The following is a 13,558-nucleotide window of genomic DNA, read 5'->3' as shown; positions in this document are numbered from 1 at the left end:
TTCTACATGGTAAGTGTCACCATAGTTTGTGTTATTTATAAGAAGTGATAGCAGTGTCACTGTTATACTTTATGTAGGTACACCTGTGGGAACTGAATCAGAATGCCAAGCAAAGCTGAAAACTTCTAACATAAGATAAACATTTAGGCCAGATGTGTACACAGACTTTTCCGTCATAACTATTAACAAAGTAAAAAAAAAATGGCTATACCATTACAATGGGTGTTAAGAGATAATACTTCAATACTTCAAGAAATAATACTTCAACTAACTAGCACGAACTAGCATCTTAACATCCCATTACACTCTATTTTAATAATAAAAACGTAGAGGAAGAAAACAGTTTGTTTTAACGTTATGTAAGCGAACTGGGCCCACAACTATGTTGTAAACTCCCACGTTAGCCGAGCACAAACGTGAATAGCTGATAATGTATTACACTTTGTAAACAAAAGTCGTGCTCCATCCTTGACCATTACTCCAAGTAATAAGACAGACAAGCTGCATTAATTGACACATTTTTAGACAATATTGGACCCACATCTGAATAGCAGAACTAGCCCGTTAGCAGGAGACATACAGACTAGGGTGTATGTTATAGAACATAACATATAAAACTTAGAATTTTGAACAATCGCTAGAAAATATAAACATCAATTATTAATCATACTTACAGATTGAGATTCAGAGGAGCAAGTAGGTCCAAATAAACTGGGCATTGATCCATATTTTAAGACCAAGCGTTTTGTGAATCCTGCGTTAAACTCCCAGAGGTTTGAGAAGCAGTTGTCAGTAAAATGACGGGAACACAACAAAAGTATGTATTGCTGTGGTATTGTTGAAAAAATAGATTTTCCCTGGGTCTGCACGAGCAATAAGTGGGCGGGCAATATGTTAATGTTTCGTTGTGATGTCACAAAGAAACGGATTGGGATTCGTTTTACAAACAACTCGTTTAATTGTCTCAGAGTCGACTCTTACTTTTGAGATACAATAACTTCATATACGGTGCACTTTCAGATTTAAAACTTTGCGGGATGTTTTCATTCACCTAGAATGTTACACACTACATGAAAGGTATTTTTCAAAAATCCATAATAGGGGCACTTTAAGAAATGATATGCTCTATTTTGCAACTACTTTATTAAAATGCTGGTGCAGCAAATCAACCACTGAGAAATCATTTCCAAATTCATAAACTGTCCATCAACTAATAGCATGGTGAACATAAAGCTACACATGTCACTCCCAAACGAGCGTTGAGTGTAAGCAGAAGCTTACATGTGTATATGCTGACAGCTGAGGTAATTGAAGTGGGCCGAAGCAGTGAAATATTACCAGATTAAAGCACTTAAACACAATTGCCCTATCCGACAGTCTCTGAAAGGCAAAAAAGCAATTATGTTTGTTCCTTGACTAATTGAAGCCTGGAGAATGAACTACAACATGATTAGAATAAGAACACCTAGACTCTGTGAAGGGTGGAGAGAGTTTACACACACTAATGACTCTCTGACTTGGAGAGAGTATGAGGGATAAAAACAATCCCTGAACGAAACAAACGAGGAAATGGATCGCGCTCCTGTTGGTGAAACCAATGTGATCACATGAGAATTTGTATGCATTTGTACATAAAGTGTGGTTCTATCTATAGATCTTACATCTATAAAAACATAACAACAATATGACCATATTGCATATTTCAGCATCTATCCATACGTACGAAAAAAAAAAAAAAAGTTTTGTCCTTGTACGTTACATATAAACGTATAAACAATGAGACCAGGCTGCTGAATAGTTACCCATTCCCCTGAAAGAATCTTTATCCTGCAGAGTAAATGAAGCTTGTGCCACCTTCAATTTGAACATAATTCTGCATAATATTCTGTAAAAAGTACTCTTTTTAAAAATATGCTAATTTTTCACAAGGGTAATAAAGGGTAAGTTTTGATGATATAAATAAATATATTTGAGCTGCCTCTGTATTGCATTTAATATGTAAATGCAATTATTTCATTGTACAAATGTCACCTCAGATGCAATGTAAAGGCTAAATATTAGTTTGATATACGCCGGGTTATAATAACAATTATTTAGTTTTACATTTTATCTACAACCTGACACAATTTTGTTAATTATTACTTAGTCTAATTTTAAAATAGATGTTTTCTTTTACAATGCTTTCTAAATGATACACTACCTCATACTGTGTGATCAGACCATTGGGCTCCAAAGGCTCCTCCCACTTCAGAAAGATCATATCATCCAATGGGGTGAAGGTTAAAGATTCAGGTGCAATTCCTCCTGGGACTGCAGGAAAAGAAAGAAAACAATCAGAGTACGGTCAGATCCGTCTTACTAAACACAGAGTATCAGCCACAGCCTAGATGAAGTTCGAGATGCAACAGGTGGAGGCAAAAACGACATCTCTACAGACTAGAGGGGATGAAACAGAGGTTAGAAAGACAGTTTGATGTTCTAGAACCCCACAGACCCATCTCATATATGAGTGCAGCAGTAGAGGGCACAACAGATGATTTATCTTCTTTACCATCACATGTTATGGAAGAAAATAGTGCAGATTGCAATAAATAAATGAGAGAGAGAGAGAGAGAGAGAGAGAGAGAGAGAGAGAGAGAGAGAGAGAGAGAGAGATTGATTGATGCTAGACTCATTGTTTGAGAGAGAGAAATGGATCTAACTTTCATCCAGACCAAAGTCATTCAAAATGTCTACAGGCTGAAGTCATCTCATTAGGGCTCAGTGAGTATGAAAGTTGGGAAAACTTATGCAATAGTGAGTTTTATGAGGTTTAGGAATAGGAAAGTTAAGGAAAGACGATTTCCCTATGCAAACAGAGGGGGGAATTTAGAACTACTGCAGAATTGGTTCCATTAAAAAAAAAAAAAAAAAAAAAAAAAGATGCAAACAGCAATTATGGGCCCAAGCATACAACACAGATTTTATATACATTTGTTATAGTTGTTTGTTCTGTGGTACATTGCTATTGTGATTGCTGCATAAATGCACCAATGCCAGCAATTTGGAAATAAAATACTGAATATGTCACATTAGGGTTCTGTGCTTCCTTTGTAATGTGAAGACTTTTCCCACATAGCGTACACAAAATGGCTTACAGACAAACACAATTCATGGTATGATTGCAATTAAGGACAGATTGTCTATTCGTTTATCTCTTTTCCACAGATAACAATATACACTGCTAATGGAATCATAAGAATCAAGTCAGTTTGTGCTTGTTCTAAACAAAAGGTCTGATCTTGTTAAAGTCCATGTAGTTACATTAATCAGTATTTTCTTGACAGTGTGTGTATTTTATTTGCGTGTAATGTAAAATAAAAGCGCAACCAGGAAAAAAAAAAAAGTTGACAAAACAACAAAATAATTAGAAATAGGCTTATCACCTTTTAAGAGAAAAAAAGCCCTCCTCATATCTTTTGCTGTTGATACTGAAGGTTGTACATCCAATAAAACTATGTATATGGTACAGTGGCAAGAAAAAGTATGTGAACCACTTGCAGAATCTGTGAAAATGTGAATAATTTTAATAAAATAAGAGAGATCAGACAAAATGCATGTTATTTTTTGTTTAGTACTGTCCTGAGTAAGATATTTTACATAAACGATGTTTGCATTTAGTTCACAAGATAAAACAATAGCTGAATTTATTAAAATGGCTCCATTCGCAAGTATGTGAACCATTGATTCTTAATACTGTGTGGGGTTACCTGAATGATCTATGACTGTTTTTATGTTTTGTGATTGTTGTTCATGAGTCTCTTGTTTGTCCTGAGCAGTTAAACTGAGCTCTGTTCTTCAGAAAAATCCTCCAGGTCCTGCAGATTCTTCAGTTTTCAAACATTTTTTGCATATTTGAACCCTTTACAGAAGTGACTGAATGATTTTGAGATCCATCTTTTCACACTGAGGACAATTGAGGGATTCAAACTCAACTATTAAAAAAGGTTCAAACATTCACTGATGCTCCAGAAGGAAACACGATGCATTAAGAGCCGGGGGTTCAAATATGCAAAAAATGCTTGAAAACTGAAGAATCTGCAGGACCCAGAGGACTTTTCTGAAGAACAGAGCTCAGTTTAACTGCTCAGGACAAACAAGAGATTCATGAACAACCATCACAAAACAAACAAACAGTCATAGATCATTCAGGTAACCACACACAGTATTGAGAATCAATGGTTCACATACTTATGAATGGGGTTATTTTAATAAATTCAGCTATTGTTTTGTCTTGTGAACTAAATGTAAACATCTTTTATGTAAAATATCTTACTCAGGACTGTACTAAACAAAAAATAACATGAATTTTGTATGATCTCTCTTATTTTATTAAAATTATTCACATTTTCACAGATTCTGCAAGTGGTTCACATACTTTTTCTTGCCACTGTATATACATTTAATAACTATATTGTTTGTGGCAAACTTAATGTGTTTTGTGCTTTTAATTATTGGCTGCAGAGATCATGAAACTGCTGAAATTCAAGTAACAAACCAAACACTCAAACTAACTAGATTGTAAATGTTGTTTATGTATTTAAAAAATTGTGAATTTCCCAATTCAGTTAACAAGCTTGCATATTGTTGAGCATGCAGTTCATTTAGGGACATTTCATTATGTATAGTAAACAGTTTTGGTACTGTGGTCAAAATTTCATTTATTGAACTTTACATTTATTGAACTTACAATCTCAACTTACTAGGTGTATATGACTATCTTCTTTCAGAAGAACACAATCTGAGATATTTTAAAAATATCCTTAGTCCTCCAAGGTTTATAATGGTTGTGAATGGGGGCCCGCATTTAAAAAAAAAAAAAAAAAAAAAAAAAAAAAAGCATTCATCCATAATCAAAGTGATCCAGTGGGTTAATAAATGCCTTTTGAAGCGAAGCGATGCATTTTTGTAAGAAAAATATCCATATTTAAAACTTTATAAATTCAAATAAGTAGTTTCCGGCGGACGACCGTATGCATACTGCACAAGTTGATTTGGGCGGAAGAGCAACCTTTGACCCGAACGCAATGATGAACGAGAGCAAAACAAAACACCGGTCATGAATTAGAAGTTTAAAACGATACATTTTAAAGAGAAATGTTGGAGGATTTTGATATAAAAGAAGAGGAGCTGGAGTTTGTTGCCCAGCCCTATTTGTTTGAACCACGAGAGACGTCTAAGCTTACAATACTTGTATATCCTGCGTCATACATCGCGTCAGGGGTTACTCATTTGCCACAAATCGAGTTGCACAGTATGCGTATGGTCGTCCACCGGAAGCTGCTTATTTGAATTTATAAAGTTTTAAATGTGGACATTTTTTTCTTACAAAAAAACATCGCTTTGCTTCAAAAGGCGTTTATTAACCCACTGGAGTTGTATGAATTACTTTGATTATGGATGGAAGCATTTTTTTTTTTTTTTTTCAAAATGCGGGCCCCCATTCACTTCCATTATAAACCTTGGAGGACTATGGATATTTTTAAATATATCTCCGATTGTGTTTGTCTGAAAGAAGATAGTCATATACACCTAGGATGGCTTGAGGGTGAGTAAATCATGTGATAATTTAAATTTTTGGGTGAACTGTCCCTTTAAGAACCGTCATGACTGTTTTTTGTAACGTTGCTGTGTGGTGAGATTAAGTAAACACTGACTAGTAAAAATGAGTAGTCATCCAAAACATTTAGGAATCTAATAAAAAATCTTCAAATTCCATGCATTTCCCATCTCTATGCAGATGCCTGAAAAGGCTGAAAAGCAGCCGAGAGTTTTAGTATCCCTGCTTCTCATTTCTCATTAACTGTCTCTTTCAGCAAGCATGCTGACTACCAGTGATTTAACATTACTTGCGGAATTAATTCTTTCATTAACTTCAGTTCTTGATGTTGTTTCCAATTAACCAAACACATCAAGCACAAACAAGCTCTATCAGTGTACAAAACTTATGAATAAACCAAAAGAAAATGATAAATGGAGAGTATTCATTATGAGCTGTGTTCATTTTCAGATGGGGAGGTTTTCACTTGACCTCTGAGAGTTTCATCTTAATGCATTTGCATGAGAATGCACCTCCTGCAAAAATGCGCTGCCTGACACACAATGTAAATAAAAATGCAAAAATAAGCAGGAATCTTTATTCCATTTTGCTGGTGGCCTTTTCTTATTAATTTTTCACATACTTCCATTTAAAAGTATGATCTTCCATTTAATTATGCTGAAGCGTGGTATTCTGTGAGTCAATATTTGTGTTGTTGCTATAATTGGGCTTTGAGCACTGCGGGCAAACTGGGCCCTGGTGCGGTCGCCACATCATAATTGCTCAGATAAATACATGCTTTTGCAAAGATGGATGAGTTATGGCTACTGACCCGTGCGAAATAAATAAATAAATAATAAACAAACCTCTGGGTAAATGAAAGTTTAATCAAACTTAGAAAGTTTCTGAACAACATGGAGATAAGTAGTGTAATGAAGTGATTCTTTATCAGAATTGAAAATACTGCATTATGCATTGAGCTGTTTGGGAGTTTGCTCTAAAGAAAACTGTTCTTAAACGCTAATGGATAAAATGCTTTATGAGTTTACAAAACAGTCCTTGAAGTGAAAATGATGGTGCTTTCAATCAAGACAATAATATCTTATTAAAACCTTTATGAATGTTGTTGTGCAAGGTCTGTTAATTCAGTGCATGATTTAATCATATTAATGTTCCCCCATATGCTAAATGGTGGTTTTCATTGATTATGTAACTTAAATTACACACAACTCTTACTAAATAAGCAATAAATCAGAGGAAGTTGCAAAGATGATTCCCAATTGTGATGTATATCCAACTGAAACCAAACCATTGTCAATCCCAAGGCATCAAAAACTGAAACAAAAATTGTCAAGCACCTTTAGTGTCATTATTGTGACCCTTTGGTGTCGCTTTATTGATAAACAAACAACTCCCTTGCTTTTAATGAGAAACCTTTAGTGTCGATACACAGACATGAGAGGAATGGGAATTTTATCATTGTGGAGTTATATATTGGGGTATTTGTCATTATAACATACAGTTGCAAGATTAAGTATGTGAACCACTTGCAGAATCTGTGAAAATGTGCAAAAGTTTAACAAAATAAGAGAGATCATACAAAATGCAAAAATGTTATTTTTTTATTTAGTACTGTCCTGAGTAAGATATTTTACATAAAAGATGTTTACATATAATCCATAAGACAAAAAATTTATAATAGCTGAATTTATTAAAATGACCCAGTTCAAAAATTTGTGAACCATTGATTCTTAATACTGTGTGTGGTTACCTGGATGATCCACAACTGTTTTTTTTTGTTTTGTGATCGTTGTTCATGAGTCCCTTGTTTATTCTGAGCAGTTAAACTGAGCTCTGTTCTTCAGAAAAAAAAATTCCAGGTCCCAAACATTCTTCAGTTTTCCACCATCTTTTCCATATTTGAACCCTTCACAACAGTGACTGAATGATTTTGAGGTCCATCTTTTCACACTGAAGACAACTGAGGGACTGAAACACAACTATTAAAAAAGTTTCAAACATTCACTGATGCTTCAGAAGGAAACACGATGGATTAAGAGTCGGCGGGTGGAAACTTTTGAACAGGATGAAGAGGTCCAAATTTTTCTTATTTCACTTGAATATCATTTTTTTTTTTTTTTTTTTTTTTTTCATTTAGTACTGCCCTTCGGAAGCAACAGAAGATACTTGCATGTTTACAAATTAAATACAATTTACCTTGACCTTCAAATTCCAAATGTTTTAACCCCCCATCTATTAATGCATCATGTTTTTTTTTTTTTTTTTTTTCTAGAGCATCAGTGAATGTTTGAACCTTTTTTAAAAGTTGTGTTTGAGTCCCTCAATTGTCCTCAGTGTGAAAAGGATCTCAAAATCATTCAGTCACTGCTGTAAAGGGTTCAAATATGCAAAAAACACTGGAAAACTGAAGAATCTGCAGGACCTGGAGATTTTTTTCTGAAGAACAGAGCTCAGTTTAACTGTTCAGGACAAACAAGCGACTCATAAACCACCATCACAAAACAAACAAACAAACAAAAAACAGTCGTAGATCATCCAGGTAACACAGTATTAAGAATCAAAGGTTAACATACTTATGAATGGGGTTATTTTAATAAATTCAGCTTTTTTTTTTTTTGTTGGGCTATGATTGTCAATTTAATCAGCCATAACATTTTTTTTTTACATTACACTAAACTTAACCCAACCCCTACCCCTTTATCTTTTGAATGAGATATGACATTTTGGTAACACTTTACAATAATGTTTCATTAGTTAACATTATTTAATTACTTTTGTTAAAGCTGCAGTCTATAAGTTTTGCCTCTGTTTGAAGCCTGCAATTGCAGTTATTTGCGGAATTATCATCTTTCCGTGGGTTGTGCGGAAAGTTTGCTGTCAGTCACCACATCGGTGTGGATACTGTACTTCGGAATCACAAATTCTGTGTCTTGGAAGTGTGACCAAAATGAAAATTTTCACCGTAAAATGTCATCTGAACAAGTAAGTAACATGTCTGCCACTTTTTTCTGAAAAAAAAAAAAAGCATTACAATCGCGCTACCAATGATTACCAGTGATTACATCTAATGATCGCTTAGCTCAGATCACATCAAACCGTGCAAATTATTATTATCGTTATACTTTGTTCTCAAATTGTTAATGTTAACAACATCAGCATTGTGTGACTGTGTATTTAATGTGTATTAGCGTTACCTGTATATTTTAATTTCTGTAGCCACTCCGCAGTCTGAAGTTATTTGCTTTTGACTAGGGGTTAATCTCCAGTTGTCACTGATGATTGTCATTTGGACATTTCCGGATTACAATCCGGGATCAAAATGATAAGTTTAATTATTCCAGCTGCTTCCAGAAAAGGCAATAAATGATCCGCTACCAGCAGCATCCTCACATGCCATATAGCCTACTAGCTATAACTTCTTCTTCATGTAAACAGACGTGACCTAATGACACAAAAACGAACGGCTGAATGCTCGAATTTCCCATGGAAACCCACCAGTACCGATCTTATTATAAAACATTATTATAAGCTTAACGTTGTGAACAAGCAGCAACCTCCCCCAGTTTCTCGTGAGGCCAATACGGAAGTAACTTAAACTGCGATTCATCGACTGGCCGCTAGGGATAGGCTGCAAAAGGGAGCAAAATCTCATTGACCATAATGTTAAAACAGCCAAGTTTACAGCCCTGCTGTCTGTGAGCCGTCATGTTACCTCAGCAGCTAATTTCAGCCACTGAATTTGGCATCTCAGCTGTATTTGTGCCTTTTTTCTGGATTATTTTATACAATATATGGCTTGCTGCATACTCGAGACAGATGTCAGTCTGTGTACATGTGCTCGCATGCGGAAGATAAACGTTGTTGGATCGTCGTGGCATTGGCTAAAGGTTTTGTTCCTGAGATTTACTACAATGACAATACCAGGAGGATATACAACTCCGACAGCACTGCTTGGATATAACTAAAACTGCTGCACTATTTTGAAAAAATATCGTCTCGGTTACAAAGGTAACCCTCGTTCCCTGAAGGAGGGAACGGAGACGTACGTCGGACAGACCGACGAATAGGAATCTCGCCAGAGAGGCCAATCTACTTCGAGTGTAACTAAACGAGCCAATGCACATTGGCATGCAATCATCTGCATCAGCTGCTCGCCTCGCAGCGCGGTATATAATGAGCAGCAGGTGCGTTGCATCTTCAGGTTTTCGCTGAGGAGCCGAACTAAGCAGGCGGCAGCACAGCAGGACAACAACTGTGGCGACGGGACGTACGTCTCCGTTCCCTCCTTCAGGGAACGAGGGTTACTTTTGTAACCGAGACGTTCCCATTCAGTCGGTCACGTTCGACGTACGTCGGACAGACCGACGAATAGGAATCCCTACCAAAGCGCCACAGGAGCTGCCCTCCTCCAGCGCTCTGTTGTAAGCCACCTGAACCCCCTTGCCTGCGGACGGTGGGACAGGGCTAACACACAGAGAGGGTCGATCACTGTTGTTCCCAAACCCATTCAGTGAGACTTATTGGATAACGCTGGGAAAGCGTAACCTTTCGTTGAAAGGAACGCTGCGGAACCCACATCCTTCCCCGAAGGAGTTATGTGGAGAAGTACATATGGACTAACCCTGTAGGGCTGTGCTACATATGGAAGAACTGGGGTGACTCCAACTCGGTAGAGATGGGTTCTCCCAGAGGGAAAGACACGGGCTTCGTTTAGGAGCAACCGTGGAGAAGCCATATGGGATCCCCGTAGGGTCACACATATGGAACCCAGCCTAAATCCGGTTCTCAAGGATTCAACGGAGTATAGGCCTGGCGCCGGACGCTCCGCCACGTCGGCTGCCGAAGGGTAACCGGAGGACTCAACAGGGTCTGCCCGTAGGGACTCTCTGGAGCAAAAAAGCGCACGCAGCGCAGCAAGCCGACACTAAGCCGGGGCCTCTCCGTGCCTCTGACCTGAGGCGAGAACACGGGAGGAGACCGGCTCGACACGAAGGCTATAGTATCTAGCGAACGTGTTAGGTGTCGCCCAGCCCGCAGCTCTACAAATGTCTGTTAGCGAGGCGCCACGAGCCAGCGCCCAGGAAGATGCTACACCTCTCGTGGAGTGAGCATGCAACCTGAGCGGGCAGGGCACGCCCTGAGCTTGGTAAGCCAGGGCGATGGCATCCACTATCCAGTGGGCCATCCTCTGCTTGGAGACAGCCTTTCCCTTCTGCTGGCCTCCGTAACAGACAAAGAGCTGGTCTGAGGTCCTGAAGCTTCGAGTTCTGTCTATGTACAGTCGCAAGGCGCGGACTGGACAGAGCAAAGCCAGGGCTGGGTCTGCCTCCTCCGAGGGCAGCGCTTGCAGGCTCACCACCTGGTCCCTGAAGGGAGTGGTAAGAACCTTGGGCACATAGCCAGGCCGGGGTCTCAGTACCACGTGGCTGTCACCCGGCCCGAACTCTAGGCACGATTCGTCGACCGAAAATGACTGCAGGTCCCCTACCCTCTTGATAGAGGCCAATGCAACCAGCAGCAAAGTCTTCATAGACAGAATCTTTAAATCTGCCGACTGCAAAGGCTCAAAGGGAGCAATCTGGAGTGCTCTTAGCACCAGAGCGAGGTCCCAAGAGGGTATGGAGGGGGGACGAGGAGGATTTAACCGTCTCGCCCCCCTAAGGAACCTGACGACCAGGTCGTGCTGACCAACAGATTTGCCATCTATGTGGTCGTGGTAAGCGGAGATAGCAGCAGAATGGACTTTGAGGGTGGAGGGGGACAGCCTACGCTCCAACCCTTGCTGCAAGAAGGAAAGCACGACACCGATCGAGCATCTTCGGGGGTCTTCTCGGCGAGAAGAGCACCACTCGACGAACAGGTTCCACTTCGAGGCATAAGCACGTCTCGTAGACAGTGCACGAGCCGAAGTGATGGTGTTAAGTACCTCGGGGGTAAGTCACCTAGAACCTCCGCGTCCCGTCCAGGGACCAGACATGGAGTTTCCAGAGGTCTGGACGCGGGTGCCAAAGAGTGCCCCGTCTCTGAGAAAGAAGGTCCTTCCTCAGAGGAATGGGCCAGGGAGGGGCTGTCGCGAGGAGTGAGAGTTCTGGGAACCAGGTCCGGTTGGGCCAGTAGGGCGCAACTAACAAGACCTGCTCCTCGTCCTCCCTGACTTTGCACAGGGTCTGTGCAAGTAGGCTTACTGGGGGAAACGCATATTTGCGCAGGCCCCGGGGCCAGCTGTGTGCCAGTGCGTCTGTCCCGAGTGTTCCCCCGGTCAGAGAGTAAAACAACTGGCAGTGGGAGGTTTCTGGTGAGGCAAACAGGTCTACCTGAGCCTCTCCGAACTCTCTCCAGATCAGCTGAACCACCTGGGGGTGGAGTCGCCACTCTCCTGGCAGCGCAGCTCGTGATAGCTCGTCGGCCACACGGTTGAGCACACCGGGAACATGAATGGCGCGAAGCGACCTCAGATGCTTCCGACTCCACAGGAGGAGATGGCGGGCGAGTTGCGACATGCGACGGGAGCGTAGACCACCTTGATGGTTGATGTACGCAACGGTCGCAGTGTTGTCCGTACGGACCAGTACATGCTTGCCCCGTAGCAGGCCTTTGAGGCGGCTCAGAGCAAGACGTACTGCCAGCAACTCGAGGCAGTTGATGTGCCAATGCAGATGGGGTCCCGTCCAAACCCCTGACACTGCATGCCCGTTGTACGTGGCACCCCAGCTGGTGGCAGAAGCATCTGTGAACACCACAGCATGCCGGGACACCTGTTCTAGGGGCACTCCTGCCCGGAGAAACAAGGGGTCCGACCACGGACTGAAGGTTCGGCGGCACTCCTGAGTGATTGGCACCCGGAACGTGCCGCGTTGCCACGCCCATCTCGGGACTCGGCCGTGAAGCCAGTGCTGAAGCGGTCTCATATGAAGCAGACCAAGCGGTGTTACAGCCGCAGCAGCCGCCATATGCCCCAGGAGCCTCTGAAAGAACTTCAGTGGGACCGCTGTCCTGCCATTGAATGTATTCAGGCAGTTCAACACCGACCGAGCACGTTCCTCTGTGAGGCGTGCTATCTGCTCGACTGAATCCAACTCCATACCGAGAAAAGAGATCCTCTGCACCGGGGCGAGTTTGCTCTTTTCCCAGTTGACCTGAAGCCCCAACTGGCTGAGGTGTCTGAGCACCAAATCCCTGTGTTCGCACAACTGATCCCGGGACTGTGCTAGAATGAGCCAGTCGTCGAGATAGTTGAGGATGCGAACACCCTGTTCTCTCATGGGAACAAGGGCTCCCTCCACGACTTTGGTGAAGACGCGGGGAGACAGGGCCAGCCCGAAGGGTAGGACTCTGTACTGATATGCCTGACCTTCGAACGCGAACCGCAGGAAAGGCCTGTGCCGCGGAAGGATCGAGACATGAAAGTACGCGTCCTTCAGGTCGTTCGCTGCAAACCAATCCCGGGGACGGATGCATTCGAAGATGCGTTTCTGCGTGAGCAACTTGAACGGTAGCTTGTGAAGGCTCCGATTCAAGACCCGCAGATCCAGGATCGGTCGTAACCCGCCGCTTTTCTTGGGTACAATGAAGTAGGGACTGTAGAACCCTGACCTCATATCGGCTGGAGGGACCGGCTCTATCGCATCCTTCGCCAGTAGGACTGCGATCTCCGCACGCAAGACAGGGGCATCGACATCTTTCACTACAGTGAAGTGGACGCCCCTGAACCTGGGGGGACGCCGGGCGAACTGAATCGCGTAGCCGAGCCTGATGGTCCGAATGAGCCAGCGGGACGGACTGGGGAGCGCTAACCAGGCTCCCAGAGACCGCACCAGCGGGACCAGAGGAACCACAGGCGCACCCGCAGCGGGGCAGCGAGGTGGAACGCAGGGACGCGGCCCGGGAGGCTCTCTCTGCGAGGCGGCCCGAAGCGGCGTCACAGTGTGCTGTGCAACACTTACCTGCTTCCACGGGTGG

General features: G+C 41.8%; 1 protein-coding gene across 10 annotated transcripts in view; it reads right to left on the bottom strand.

Annotated features, from left to right (window-relative positions):
* ptprua (protein tyrosine phosphatase receptor type Ua) overlaps positions 1-13,558 on the bottom strand; it is a 322,168-nt gene that overhangs the window by 79,831 nt on the left and 228,779 nt on the right. For all 10 annotated transcript variants that reach the window (XM_048202043.1, XM_048202042.1, XM_048202034.1 and 7 more), the window contains exon 9: positions 2,201-2,310. In XM_048202043.1, the coding sequence (XP_048058000.1) occupies positions 2,201-2,310 (110 nt within the window). The remainder of the gene's footprint in view (positions 1-2,200; positions 2,311-13,558) is intronic.

Source organism: Megalobrama amblycephala, linkage group LG9 (genome assembly GCF_018812025.1).
Source record: "Megalobrama amblycephala isolate DHTTF-2021 linkage group LG9, ASM1881202v1, whole genome shotgun sequence".
Lineage (NCBI taxonomy): Eukaryota > Metazoa > Chordata > Actinopteri > Cypriniformes > Xenocyprididae > Megalobrama > Megalobrama amblycephala.
The sequence above is the reverse complement of the archived record's forward strand: the minus strand, read 5'-3'. Positions and strand labels throughout refer to the sequence as shown.